General features: G+C 47.0%; 2 protein-coding genes across 3 annotated transcripts in view; both read right to left on the bottom strand.

The window, feature by feature from the left end:
- csmd3a (CUB and Sushi multiple domains 3a) overlaps window positions 1-15138 on the bottom strand; it is a 579356-nt gene that overhangs the window by 471389 nt on the left and 92829 nt on the right. The gene's annotated exons all lie outside the window — the stretch shown is intronic.
- LOC137083471 (uncharacterized) lies at window positions 2557-7235 on the bottom strand. Its single transcript, XM_067449425.1, has 2 exons — window positions 6120-7235; window positions 2557-2807 (listed from the first exon to the last, which is right to left on the bottom strand). The coding sequence occupies exons 1-2, from the start codon at window positions 7233-7235 to the stop codon at window positions 2805-2807; spliced, it is 1119 nt and encodes a 372-aa protein (XP_067305526.1). The 3' UTR covers window positions 2557-2804.

The following is a 15138-nucleotide window of genomic DNA, read 5'->3' as shown; positions in this document are numbered from 1 at the left end:
AAAATTTATACTCCTACTGTTTGTACTGTATTTTATTGACAGAGCATGTCATTGAGATAAAGAAATGAAAAGACAGCACTGAATAGCACACAAAAAAAAACTAAAGAAGAAATGTGAACATAGGAAAAACTATATATATATATATATATATATATATATATATATCTGCAAGTTGATGTTTCATGAGAAGAACCTTCATTAGAGAAAGTTAAGATTCACCTGGGAGCAATTTACCAATTCAGGACAGATTTAGAAAAAAGTCTAATGGAAATATAGAAAGTATAGAAATATGCTTGACATATTATGATAACTTGTTCAGCCATTTTGCATGTAAAGGCTTATGCTTTGAGCTTGTGCCTGAATGTTGTGCGGGGTGAGACTGTTCAACAGAGACCCAATATAGTACATTTTGATCAACATGACATTAGGAACTGATAATGTAGGAAACAGCAGAGAATTGGACATAACCATTGGCATGGATGCACCAAAGCATTTGCAACTTGTTCAAAGAAATGAGAAACTGCTTTTTTGATGAACACAAGACACAATGATGTGAGAATTGAACAGGTAGTCTTGAAAATTTCAATTCTGATCAGAGAAATGTACCAAAGCGACTGAGAAAAACTGTAACACGACTTTACAAATACAAATACTCAATTTTAGTGCTTTAATAAAATAATGGTAAGACTTTACAATACGGATGTATTTGTTAAAGGTGCCCTAAAATGAAAAATCGAATTAACCCTGCCATAGTGGAATGATAGAGTTCAGTCCATGGACATCACATACTGTGAGTCTCAAACACCATTGCCTCCTACTTCTGATGTAAATCTCGTAAATCAAAAACTCAACAGAAAAAAAAGTGCTTCTCAACATAAACCCAACCATGACGTAAGCGCTGGGGATCATTTATATGCACGCCCCCAACATTTACATCTGTCCGAACAAGCCGAATCTACTGATGGTCAACAAGACACTCGAGGATAGCAAACACGGCTCTCATGACACACGGTTGAGGTTTATTATAATCGGATACCACAACAAATCGTTCATTAGTTCGGCCCATTTCAAGCAAGCTTCACTCACCGTCTTAAACTGAAGAAAGGGGCAACTATATTCCTGCAAGCAGTAAGTCATTTATCCACTTATTGACTGTTTAAACAATTTCTGATTAAATTGAAAGTTTCTTAGAGGGACAGCATTGTCTAGATGACGCAAGATGCTGGTACAGTAACAATAGGATACTCCAAGTACCATACAAAACTAAATAGTGTGTCTAATGACAAAGGGTAATATTATTTTTTATTACAAAATACAACCGTGGATAGTTTGATCGTTCACGCGATCCTTCTAGCAAACGTCACCTTTTCCACCATATAAGTTAAAACAATAGTCAATGGAGATTGATAATGCAGCTTACGTGTTTATTGGTGTTTACAGATCGTCCGCGCGCGAGAGAGAGCTCGTGTGTATATGGTTGCCAGATTGGACATGTTTAGGTAAAACACCGGAGTGTATGCAGGTTTCTTTTCACAGAAAAGCTCAGTTTGGGGGATTTAATGACTGAAATCTGGCAACCGCACGAAGGCGAGCTCTTTCTCGCGCGTGGATGATCTGAAAACACCAATAAACAAGTAAGCTGCATTTTATTAATCTCCATTTGAGATTTTGATTGGGGGGGCAATGGGGGGTCCTGGTCATTTCAATGGGGGGTCTCATTAAAACCAACAAAAAATACAGTGGACACAGCTAGTAACTGCATATTACGGCTACTAAACAACAAAAACAACACAACATATGAACTACTTTGTTTTAAATTTGCAGTTTGCAAACAATATGCTGAAACTTTAATTGCCATAGCCACACCCATATCAGAGAAAACAAATTTTTTAGCTCCAAGCTATAGCTTTAGCGTATCAGTTCTTGCGGGTTTGTTGCAGCGCCTTGAACGCAAGGAAGCAATGCGCAGCAACGGTCATAGTGTGGCGTACTAATTCTTATGTTTATATTTTTTTAGGGCTGTCAATCGATAATCGCAATTTAATCGCACATTCTTATCAGCTCTAAATGTACCTTAAATTAACATGTTTCAAGTTTTTAATACTCTAATCAACATGGGTATGGAGAAAAATGCATGCTTTATGCAAATGTATGTTTATTATAAACCATACTCAGAGCATGAAGACTAGACATGTACCAAAGGTCACAGATGATTTCAAAAAACTTGTCCATGTCTCTTAAGCCAACAATTCAGAATAAGCAGTGATTTCTCTCATTTTAAGAATATAAATAAAGGGAGTTTTTACACTGGCAGTTTAATTCAGAACACGGCACAGTTCAAAAGCTGTAATGCGGACCTGTGAGCACACCATATTCCACAAGTAGGAATATAGTGTGGCCCCTTTAAGAGATGCGCGTTCCTGCCCATATGTCTATGTTCCTGCCGGTATTTTGTGTGTGTGCGCCGAGCTGTGCCGCAGTGAGAGAAACATGGACTCGGGAGTGCTCTTGTCCAGAAAAGTAACCTGCTGCTTATTCGTTTTAGCCGTGTAACAAGTTCGATATAGTGAGGAAGGAAGAGGACACGGGGGTCGGCAGGACTGTTGATGCTCTTTATTCTCAATAACTCAAATCAATAAACGTGCACGCTTCAGCGTGTGTTTGTCTCTGTATATGCTCAGTTTCGCTTCCGGGTCACGCACTTCCGGCTTCCGGATATCTCAGGGTCTCCTCGCATCAACAGTCCGACTCTCTCTCTCCTCGGTCTCCGGTTCCGCTGGTGTTTTATCCCGTCTCCGCGCTCATTACTAGAACAAGAGACAGGTGTTATTAATCTGCGTCCAACCCACTCACTTACCGCTCGTCCCGCGGCCCTCTCTCCCGCTGCAGACCTCGCTGAACCACGCCCCCCTTGCCACATACCCCCACCGCCCGACTCAGGCCGGGGAGCCGTCCGGCCTGCAGCCCCCCCCCCCCCCATTTCTGGAGAGGAAATCGGCCACAGCCATCTGAGCACCCGGCCTGTGGACCACCTTGAACTTAAACGGCTGAAGAGCCAGATACCAACGGGTGATCCGCGCGTTGGTATCCTTCATGCGGTGGAGCCATTGGAGAGGAGCGTGGTCCGAACAGAGAGTGAACTCCCGCCCCAGGAGGTAATAGCGGAGGGTGAGAACGGCCCATCTGATGGCCAAACACTCCTTTTCTATGGTGCTGTACTTAGCTTCTCTCTTGGAGAGCTTACGGCTAATGTACAGCACCGGCCGCTCTCCCCCCTCCACCTCCTGGGCCAGGACTGCGCCCAGCCCCCTGTCCGACGCGTCAGTCTGCAACAAGAAAGGGAGAGAAAAGTCAGGGGAGTGTAACAGCGGCCCGCCACATAGGGCAGCCTTTACTTGGGTAAAAGCCTGTTGACACGGCTCCGTCCACTGGACCGTATCTGGTAGCCCCTTTCTAGTAAGATCAGTCAAAGGGCTGGTGAGGTCCGAATAATTTGGTATAAACCGTCTATAATATCCCGCCAGCCCCAAGAACTGTCTTACCTCCTTTTTGGTCTTGGGCCTCGGACAGGTTGCAATTGCGGCAGTCTTATCAATTTGGGGACGCACCTGCCCATGACCCAAGTGGAAGCCCAGATACCTTACTTCCACCCGCCCAATCGCACACTTCTTCGGATTGGCCGTGAGCCCCGCTCTCCTCAGCGACCTCAGGACCGCCCTCACATGCTGCATATGCCGCTGCCAGTCGTGACTATAAATCACTATGTCATCCAGGTACGCAGCAGCATATGCAGCATGGGGACGCAAAATCCTATCCATGAGTCGCTGGAAGGTCGCGGGCGCCCCGAACAAGCCGAACGGAAGCGTGACAAATTGGTGTAATCCGAACGGCGTGGTGAAAGCTGTTTTTTCTTTGGACAATGGAGACAAGGGGATCTGCCAATAGCCCTTTGTTAAGTCCAGTGTCGAATAAAATCGAGCCGAGCCTAACCGATCAAGCAATTCGTCAACCCGTGGCATTGGATACGCGTCGAACTTCGACACAGCGTTCACCTTGCGGTAGTCCACACAGAACCTGACCGAGCCGTCCGTCTTGGGGACCAAGACTATCGGGCTCGCCCAGTCACTGTTGGACTCCTCGATTACTCCCATGTCGAGCATTGCGCCTAATTCGTCCTGAACTACTTTTTTCTTGTGTTCAGGCAAGCGATACGGCCGGCTGCGAACTACCACGCCCGGCTCGGTCTCGATATGGTGCTGAATCAAGTCGGTACGTCCCGGTAGGGGCGAGAACACGTCGGCGAACTCCGCCTGCAATTTCGATAAATCAGCGAGTTGTAACGGTGAGAGGTGATCTCCCCCAGGGGCCAGCGCGACTGATTGCGCTTTAATGCTCGCCTCTGGCCCGAGATCATCCTCTCCCCCGATCACCGTTGCCAACAACACCGATTCCACCTCATTCCATTTTTTCAGCAGATTGAGGTGGTATATTTGACGTGCCCCGTTCCTATCGGATCGTATCACTTCATAATCGAGCTCTCCTATCTGCCGTGCGACCTCAAACGGCCCCTGCCACTTCGACATTAATTTTGAGCTCGAGGTTGGGAGTAGAACGAGCACCTTCTCTCCCGGTGTGAATTTGCGCAGTTTAGTACCCCTGTTATATGACCGGCTCTGGCGGTCCTGGGCTTGCAACAAATTCTCCCTAGATAGCCGCCCCAATGTGTGGAGTTTTGTTCGCAAGTCCATGACGTACTGAATTTCGTTTTTGGCCAACGAAGGCCCCTCCTCCCAAGTTTCTCGTAGGACGTCCAGCACCCCCCGTGGCTGACGCCCGTAGAGAAGCTCGAAGGGGGAAAACCCCGTGGAGGCTTGCGGGACCTCGCGCACAGCAAATAAGAGGGGTTCTAACCACCGATCCCAATTTTTGGCGTCTTCTTGTACGAATTTACGGATCATGGATTTAAGAGTGCGATTAAATCGTTCGACCAAGCCGTCTGTTTGTGGGTGATAGACGCTGGTTCGAATGGATTTAATGCCCAGTAATCCGTACAATTCGCTTAACGTGCGTGACATAAACGCCGTGCCTTGATCAGTGAGGATTTCTTTCGGAATCCCCACCCGGGAGATTAAACGAAACAGTGCGTCCGCAACACTCTTCGCCGAGATGTTGCGGAGAGCCACTGCTTCCGGGTATCGTGTTGCGTAGTCCACGATAACTAGCGCAAAACGATGCCCGCGTGCGGATCGTTCTAATGGCCCGATGAGGTCCATCGCAATTCTCTCGAAGGGGACCTGCATTAATGGTAGAGGGCGCAATGGCGCTTTTGGGGCGGCCAGTGGGTTCACCAACTGACATTCAGGACAAGACGCGCACCACCTGCGCACATTGTCATAAATGCCTGGCCAAAAGAATCGGGTCATTAAACGATTCAGCGTGGCCGCCTGTCCCAGGTGGCCCGCCATCGGGTTCGAATGAGCCGCCTGGAAAAGCATTTCCCGGCGGCTCTTTGGTACTAACAATTGGGTTGTATCCATTTTTGACTGAGCGTCTTGGGTCACTCGATACAACCTATCCTTAATTATGGCAAAATAAGGATACGTGACGGGCAATGCGGGTTGGAGGGGCTGACCGTCGATGGTGCGGACCTGTTGAAACGCATGTTTTAGCGTCTCGTCTTGAGACTGCTCCAGAGGGAAGTCATCGCGGTCCGAGAGAATCAGTCTCTCAACCCCGCTCGGTTCCTCTGAAGCGGTTCCCAAGGGCCCCGTATCAGCCTCGCCAACCTGCACTCGCACCGCCCCGTTCCTAGCCTTGTTTCCCCAAGCGGCATCCGCGCACAACGACCCCAATAACGCCGAAAAGGCGGGCCAATTCGTCCCCAGAATTAGCGGATGCCGGAGGTGGGGACTAACCGCCACCTCCACACTATGCTTTTTCCCCCTAAACTGTATCGTGACTGGGACAACCGGATATTCCACCACATCCCCGTGCACACACCGCACCTTAACCACGCGGCTTGTATCCAACGCCCCAGGCTGAATCAGGCTTTGATGGATCGAGGTTTGGTTACATCCTGAATCCACCAAGGCCTGATATGTACCCCCCTTGATACTTACAGGAATTTGGTACTCTCCTGCTTGATCGGGGGTGGTCCGCTGGACGTCCGGGATCCGGATCATTGTTCCGATGTCCATCATCGGACATCGGTCCACAAAATGATCCGGATCACCGCACCGCCAGCAGGCCAGCCCAGGCCTACCCGCCGCCCCGGCGGCGGGGAGTGGGTTGGAGGCTGAGCGCGGATAGGGGGCGGAACCGGATCCATAGTCACTACCCGTCCCCAGCGGCCCCGCCCCCCTGGGCGGGACCCGCGAACTCCCAGACGGTCCAGGGCCCATCCCACCCCGGCCTCTGGGGGAAACGCGAGGAGGGCCTGGAGGGCGGGACCTGGGGAGAGGGACAGGTCGAGAGAGAGAGAGAGAAGGGGGAGAGAGAGAGGGAGAAGTTAGTGGGGGTGCGCCGACCCCCGGGCACGCCACCAGGTGGTCCTCCGCCAAATTGATGGCCGTCTCCAGCGACGTGGGCCGGTGGCACTGGACCCACTCGGCGGTCTTCCTGGGGAGCCGAGTGATGAACTGCTCCAGCACCACCAGATCGACGACATGGTCCACGTCGCTGCCGCCGGCCAGCAGCCATCTGCGGCACTCGTCCCGGAGCTGTTGGGCCAAGGCGAAGGGTCGACCGGACTCGCCCCACTCCAGGGAGCGGAAACGCTGGCGGTGTTGTTCTGGGGTCCGGCCGACCCGCTGAAGAATGGCCCGCTTCAGATCATCGTAGTCCAGGAGGTTCGCAACCGGTAGATGTTGCGCGGCCGCCTGGGCTTCGCCGGATAGCAGTGGAATGAGGCGCACCGGCCACTGTGCCCGGGGCCACCCGCAGGCCTCCGCGGCTTTTTGGAAGAGGTCCACGAAGGCCTCGGGTTTGTCCTCCGGCCCCATCTTTTGTAGGGGCACGTGCGCCGGTGCGCTGGCCCGCCCAGCGGCCTCGGCGCGGACCTCCCGGTCCATCCAGCTCCGGAACTGCTCGCGGTCCTCTTGCTGGCCTTGGACTATGGCCGCGAAGCGGCGCTCCTGTTCAGTCCGAAGGTCCAGCAACGCCGTGTGATGTTCCTGGTGGAGGGCCGCGAGCGAGGTGATGATCTCCGCAAATGGCGAGGCGGAGGGCGTTGTCATGGCGGCGGCTCTGTCCTGCTTCCTCCCGGGTTTCGGCACCAGTGTAACAAGTTCGATATAGTGAGGAAGGAAGAGGACACGGGGGTCGGCAGGACTGTTGATGCTCTTTATTCTCAATAACTCAAATCAATAAACGTGCACGCTTCAGCGTGTGTTTGTCTCTGTATATGCTCAGTTTCGCTTCCGGGTCACGCACTTCCGGCTTCCGGATATCTCAGGGTCTCCTCGCATCAACAGTCCGACTCTCTCTCTCCTCGGTCTCCGGTTCCGCTGGTGTTTTATCCCGTCTCCGCGCTCATTACTAGAACAAGAGACAGGTGTTATTAATCTGCGTCCAACCCACTCACTTACCGCTCGTCCCGCGCCCCTCTCTCCCGCTGCAGACCTCGCTGAACCACGCCCCCCTTGCCACAAGCCGATTGTAATGTATTTAGTTCAATAAAACACATGTACTGTAGTAGTGATGATGGTGTTGATGATTAACCTCAGATATGAGCGAGAGTGAGCTTCAGTGCATCGCGCTCGGACTGCACTCACTGCAGAGAATGTTTTTTTTGTGAAAAAACAATTTTCTTCCGACCTGCGGAGCCTAATAAAAGTTAAGCAGAAAATATGGTAGCTTATGAAGGCAATAACTGCACTTGTTTCAGAGTAATGTTAATGTTAACCCTTTTTTCCCCCCCTATTAATGTTTGCTGCATCCTTTGCATCTATGGCTGATCTAAATTTCTCTAATACGGGCGGATCAAAAAGAAAATGCAATTGCAATGTTAATCGCGCGTTTATATGTTGAATAAATATTGTTCTGCGTAGTTATTCATCACGGATATATATAGCCTATTTTTTTTTTTATCAGGAAGAGGGTGGGTGGGGGGTCAAATGGGGGGTCAAGGCGTTTTTTAGGAGGGTCTTGAGACCCCCCAAGACCCCCCCTAGCGCCGCCGCTGGTCTGTGTTCTGTCAGGACTCACGAGCCGCTTCACTGAACTGCTGTGAGCTGCTTAAATAAGCCAATCAGAGCAGAGCTCAACATTAACATTCATGACTCTACCAAATAAGGCAAAAACAGAGCATTATATCCTAGGGACAGTTTATAGGGTTGTAAATGGTCCTGTAAAACTTTTTGCGCTCTAGTGCTTAATAGACAGAACTGCATGCATCTTGTGGAAGAACATTGCAGCCGGAGCTACTTCTCTCTGTTTATGTCTATGGCGGATCACGCAGGGACTGTGCTCCTCCGCAGCGGTACCGACCAGTCTGGCCTGAAATAGTCCCAGCCTAAACACTTATTATAAGTGTACCATAATGATTCAGGGTAAGACAAAAACACGGTTTGGAAAATGGATTCCTGTTGTACATTCTCATTATATAATTTTTGTAAATCTTGAACACAAAAAAGTTACGGACAGCAGCTTTAAATTAGTTAATGCAGTAGTTAGCATGAACTAACCATGAACAACACCTCTTTTCAGCATTTGGTTAATGCATCTATTTCCATAAAGTGAACATTAATTAATGCATTAGTTAGCATGAACATTTTTACCTTTAGAGTGAGATGGTGAGTTCATCCTTAGTGTGTGTCAACTGCTTACTACGTAAACTAATGTAAATATGTACAGTAAAATAACCAAAACAGTAAAGCTACAGGCATTGTTCATGGTTAGTTCATGTTAATTAATGCATTAACTAATGTTATTACACGGCTCTGTGAAATACTTGATTCTGATTGGTCAATCGCTCATTCCAGCGGTATGTTATTTCCAGATAACACACACCGCTCATCCGGGTACTGCGAGTTATCTTGACCGGTTCTACTTCTGTGCTTAACGCTGGCGCCATCTTGTGGCTTAAACAGCCGTGGGTTACAATGGAAGACTTCAAGGCGGGTTTCCTTTATAAAGTTTTAAATATGGATATTTTTCTGACACAAACGCATCGATTGGAATCAGAAGGCTCTATTAACCCATCGGAGTCGTGTGGAGCACGTTATTTGACGGACAGCTGCATTTAATGGACTTCAGAAACAGCTCCAACTACTGCTGGGATTAACGTTAGCCTGGACTTTTTAAATATAACTCTGATTGTATTTGTCTGACAGAAGAATGTCATAAACACCTATAATGACCTGAGGGTGAGTAAATCATAGGCTTGGGTTCATTTTTGGCTGAACTAACCCTTTCAGCATTCATTTCCAACATTTAGCAGCAATAGATAAAGGCTTAAAGCAGGTTGGAACTGTTTTTCTTCGCGGAAGCTTTGCGTAAGAGCTAATAAAATATTTAATCTCAAGACAATATTTTGTGTCTAATTTATTTGAGACTAGTATCCGGCTGGGTGTAAATTATCCCTTACTTAACTAACACAACTTTATTGTAAAGTGTTACAAAATGATAATACGATGTGCATTTTTTAATTATAAGTTTATTCATGTAAACACAGGATGATTTGAGTTGTTTTAGGGGTACTCGGAAGCATCTCACAGATGCTGCCAATTCAGCTTATCTTGAACCTGAGAAACTCCTTTCAATCAGAAACTGCTCAGATTTATGTCACTGAACAGAGAAGCCCCTCGCCCAGCTCTCTTCTTTTGAAAAATGGCTGCTATTTTGATCCCACTTGCTCTTATTGGAGATGTTCATAATAGCTCCCAAAGCGCCTGTGAAAAGACCAGCAGAAACACTATAAGGACACTTTTATATCAAATCATCTGAGAGAAAATAGAGCCGCCATTATGTCTGGTATTCCCTCAAATCTAACGCCTTTAAAAATATAATTCGTAGCCACAGTAACCATTCAACACAGTGATGGGGAGCAAGCAAGGCCGATTAGAGAAATTTCACAGAGCATAACCCTTTATAACCCTACTGAAATTATTTATATTTGGCTCTATATATACGTTTCTAAAATCACACCAGGGGCATAGCACAGGCCCGCCCACTATGATGACTAGGCCCTCTCAGTTTATTATACAAATATAATAATATGTGTTAAATAACAGTTGTTTAAATTATTTGAATATAATTACAAAACTATTATAACATCTCAAATACTAAAATAAATAAAATTAGTTTTTTTACAGTCTATGTTTTTTGCATGATGTTTGATTGACAGCTGTGTTAGTCAATAGGCTGTCCTCATGTACGTGACGCGGCTCGCGCCTGTGACTTTATGAAGTGTGTTTACCTATTCACGTAGCCTATAATTAGCAGTTGTGTAATAGAGAAACAGCAGCGATGCAAAATTTGATAAAAAGGACTTTTTATTAAAGGGGCGGTGAAATGCTGTCTCATGCATACTGAGCTTTTTACACTGTTAAAGACTTGGATTCCCATCCTAAACATAGACAAAGTTTCAAAAACTAATGTTGGACGTTTGATGGAGTATTTCTGTGTTAAAAATACTCCTTCCGGTTTCTCACAAGTTTCGGAGAGTTTTTTTCGAGTATGGGTCGGCTTGACGTTAATAGAGCGGAAGGTCCTTGTATGGGCCGTACGGGCTCTTCTCCCGGGAGGGTGCGCGCGCGTGACTAGAGCGAGAGAGGAAATGCACACCGGTAAAAACTCGCTCAGCTGCAGATTCAGTCGTCCGTAAACACTTCTGACGCACCGCGCTCCACTTTATTCCTCTGAGTGACTTCGAGCGACTTTAACGCGCCCTCATAGCATTCTGGGAAGGCAGCGCTGCATTTGAACCGATTTGAACGCAGAAATGACGGGAAGCTTCACAACATCGCTTCAGTAGCGTCTCAAAGTGGATCTCCACGGTCACTGCTGTCAGGACTTCACCAAATCATACCAAAGAAGTGTGTTTCTGACGGAGCGGTCCCAGCGATAAAGGTTCGGTCCTGCTTTGGAAGCAGCCGGTGAGTTAAACTGCTTCAGATGTCTGTGCTGTCGGCTATCGTCGCGTGAGTAAACATCAGTAAACGACACGATCGCGCGCTTCGTCAGTCAAATGCGCTAACGGACTCCATTGCTGTTCTCTGTATAACGTTACACTAGTCTGACGGGCAAAACCGTTTTGCTTGCTACTGCTAAGGTTTAGTCGCATACAATAGTCCATAAACCGAATCATGTCCTCATAAACTGCGAGTAAACACACACAAATGTTGACAGGCCACTAAATACAGTCCATACCACAGAGACGGACGTCCTGCTGCTGCTGCTTCTCCTGTTCAGTTTATTTCAGCCTCCGGATCTGATTCTGGATCATTATCTGTATTAGCTGAGATAGCGATGGGTTTCTCCACGCTTGAGGACGTCACCGCTTTGTGTGCGCTCTTGTCATTCTTTAGCTCCGCCCACACGATACGCCTCCAGCCGCTCGTTTTTTTCCGGAAAGACTCAGTACAGCCCATATTTCTTTTATAAATATAATAAAACTAAAGACTTTTCGGAGATATGAAGGATGCAATACTACTCTATAGGTACTCAAGATTGACACTCAAGTGTTTCACCCCCCCTTTAAAAAAAAAAAAAAAAAAAAAATCGCATTGACGCGGGAGAGAACCCATCCATCAGGCCGCAAGTAACGTTAGACTTTTTAATTGCAAACACAAGGTCATTCGGTAATACCTGGAACACACAATTTGATGCTGTCAATCGTGATAGTGTAGGGGTAAGGTGCCAGGCACAAAGTTGAGATTAGTGATGTCCGGTTCGCGAACGAATCGTTCTTTTTAACCGGTTTTAACTGAAATCTTTATAGGTTTCAACCAGTTCACCAAATCGAACTGAATCGTTCTAAACGGTTTGCATCTTAAATCAGCGCTGATCCCACAAGTTACTAAAGTTATTAACTTTCTGACATGAGTGACAGTCTCTCCGACTAGAAATAAACAAATATCTTGAAGTAGATGTATTAACTCCAACCATTAGCTGAAGGGAGACATGTTTTGCTAAGAGATCTGATGAACTCACGAGCAGCTGATACTGAGCGTGCGCGTGTAACCGAACGTAGCAGTTCTCGGATCAGCAGGACAGAATCGAAAACCGTTTCTGTCGGACACGTTCGATACAGAGAACTGATGAGCTGCGCATGCGTGTTATTTGTTCAGAGGAACGAAATACAAGTTTTAAGTGTATAAAATTAATCACGTTTGGAAACATCATAACAAAGCTGTCTTATCACTGTATTATTTTAAAGTTTGGAAACAATGGAATTGTAAAACGGTCAAATTAAACATTTATTTGTTTTATCAATAATGCATGATATTTTCAGGAACAGCTTTTTTCTTATTTAATTTCTAAGTCGATAGACATTTTAAAATGTAATCAAAACAGTAGGTTTGATATAGAATACATATTCAGCTTGTAGCAGTTCGCAGCTCAGCACTCACACACACACACACACACACACACACACACACACACACACACACTACTACAGCGGTTCTCGAGTCAGGACCGGGTTGCAACGGTTCTCAGATCATCAGTACAGAATCGAGAACCGTTTCTATCGGACACGTTCGATCTTCCGGATCACCAGTAGATAATCGAGAACCGTTTCTATCGGACACGTTCGATCTTCTGGATCACCAGTACAGAATCGAGAACCGTTTCTATCGGACACGTTCGATCTTCCGGATCACCAGTACAGAATCGAGAACCGTTTCTATCGGACACGTTCGATCTTCCGGATCACCGGTACAGAATCGAGAACCGTTTCTATCGGACACGTTCGATCTTCTGGATCACCAGTACAGAATCGAGAACCGTTTCTATCGGACCCCTTCGATCTAACGGATCACCAGTACAGAATCGAGAACCGTTTCTATCGGACACGTTTGATCTTCCGGATCACCAGTAGATAATCGAGAACCGTTTCTATCGGACACGTTCGATCTTTGGATCACCAGTACAGAATCGAGAACCGTTTCTATCGGACACGTTCGATCTTCCGGATCACCAGTACAGAATCGAGAACCGTTTCTATCGGACACGTTCGATCTTCCGGATCACCAGTACAGAATCGAGAACCGTTTCTATCGGACACGTTCGATCTTCTGGATCACCAGTACAGAATCGAGAACCGTTTCTATCGGACACGTTCGATCTTCCGGATCACCAGTACAGAATCAAGAACCGTTTCTATCGGACACGTTCGATCTTTCGGATCACCAGTACAGAATCGAGAACCGTTTCTATCGGACACGTTCGATCTTTCGGATCACCAGTACAGAATGGAGAACCGTTTCTATCGGACACGTTCGATCTTCCGGATCACCAGTACAGAATCGAGAACCGTTTCTATCGGACACGTTCGATCTTCCGGATTACCAGTACAGAATCGAGAACCGTTTCTATCGGACACGTTCGATCTTCTGGATCACCAGTACAGAATCGAGAACCGTTTCTATCGGACACGTTCGATCTTCCGGATCACCAGTACAGAATCGAGAACCGTTTCTATCGGACACGTTTGATCTTCCAGATCACCAGTACAGAATCGAGAACCGTTTCTATCGGACACGTTCGATCTTCCGGATCACCAGTACAGAATCGAGAACCGTTTCTATCGGACACGTTTGATCTTTCGGATCACCAGTACAGAATCGAGAACCGTTTCAAGCGGACACGTTCGATCTTTCGGATCACCAGTACAGAATCGAGAACCGTTTCTATCGGACACGTTCGATCTTCCGGATCGCCAGTACAGAATCAAGAACCGTTTCTATCGGACACATTCGATCCTTCCGGATCACCAGTAGCGAATCGAGAACCGTTTCTATCGGACACGTTCGATCTTTCGGATCACCAGTACAGAATCGAGAACCGTTTCTATCGGACACGTTCGATCTTCCAGATCGGCAGTACAGAATCGAGAACCGTTTCTATCGGACACATTCAATCTTTCCGGATCACCAGTAGCGAATCGAGAACCGTTTCTATCGGACACGTTTGATCTTACGGATCGGCAGTACAGAATCGAGAACCGTTTCTATCGGACACGTTCTATCTTCTGGATCGGCAGTACAGAATCGAGAACCGTTTCTATCGGACACATTCGATCTTTCGGATCGGCAGTACAGAATCGAGAACAGTTTCTATCGGACAGGTTCGATCTTCCGGATGGCAGTACAGAATCGAGAACCGTTTCTATCGGACATGTTCGATCTTTCGGATCACCAGTACAGAATCGAGAACCGTTTCTATCGGACACGTTTGATCTTTCGGATCACCAGTACAGAATCGAGAACCGTTTCTATCGAACACGTTCGATCTTCCGGATCGGCAGTACAGAATCGAGAACCGTTTCTATCGGACACGTTCGATCTTCCGGATCACAAGTACAGGATCGAGAACTGTTTCTATCGGACACGTTCGATCTTCCGGATCGGCAGTACAGAATCGAGAACCGTTTCTATCGGACACGTTCGATCTTCAGGATCGGCAGTACAGAATCAAGAACCGTTTCTATCGGACACGTTCGATCTTTCGGATCGGCAGTACAGAATCGAGAACCGTTTCTATCGGACACGTTCGATCTTTCGGATCACCAGTACAGAATCGAGAACCGTTTCTATCGGACACGTTCGATCTTTCGGATCGGCAGTACAGAATCGAGAACCATTTCTATCGGACACGTTAGATCTTTCGGATCACCAGTACAGATTTGAGAACCGTTTCTATCGGACACGTTCGATCTTCCGGATCACCAGTATAGAATCGAGAACCGTTTCTATCGGACACGTACGATCTTCCGGATCACCAGTACAGATTTGAGAACCGTTTCTATCGGACACGTTCGATCTTCCGGATCACCAGTACAGAATCGAGAACCGTTTCTATCGGACACGTTCGATCTTCCGGATTACCAGTACAGAATCGAGAACCGTTTCTATCGGACACGTTCAATCTTCTGGATCACCAGTACAGAATCGAGAACCGTTTCTATCGGACACG

This window comes from Pseudorasbora parva, chromosome 7, assembly GCF_024679245.1.
Source record: "Pseudorasbora parva isolate DD20220531a chromosome 7, ASM2467924v1, whole genome shotgun sequence".
NCBI classification, from domain to species: Eukaryota; Metazoa; Chordata; class Actinopteri; order Cypriniformes; family Gobionidae; genus Pseudorasbora; species Pseudorasbora parva.
Note: the sequence above shows the minus strand (reverse complement) of the source record. Positions and strands in the feature narration are given on the sequence as shown.

Bases quoted from the DNA above. Each gene is read 5' to 3' on its own strand.
- LOC137083471 (XM_067449425.1), bottom strand. From the start codon at position 7,235: ATGACAACGCCCTCCGCCTCGCCATTTGCGGAGATCATCACCTCGCTC.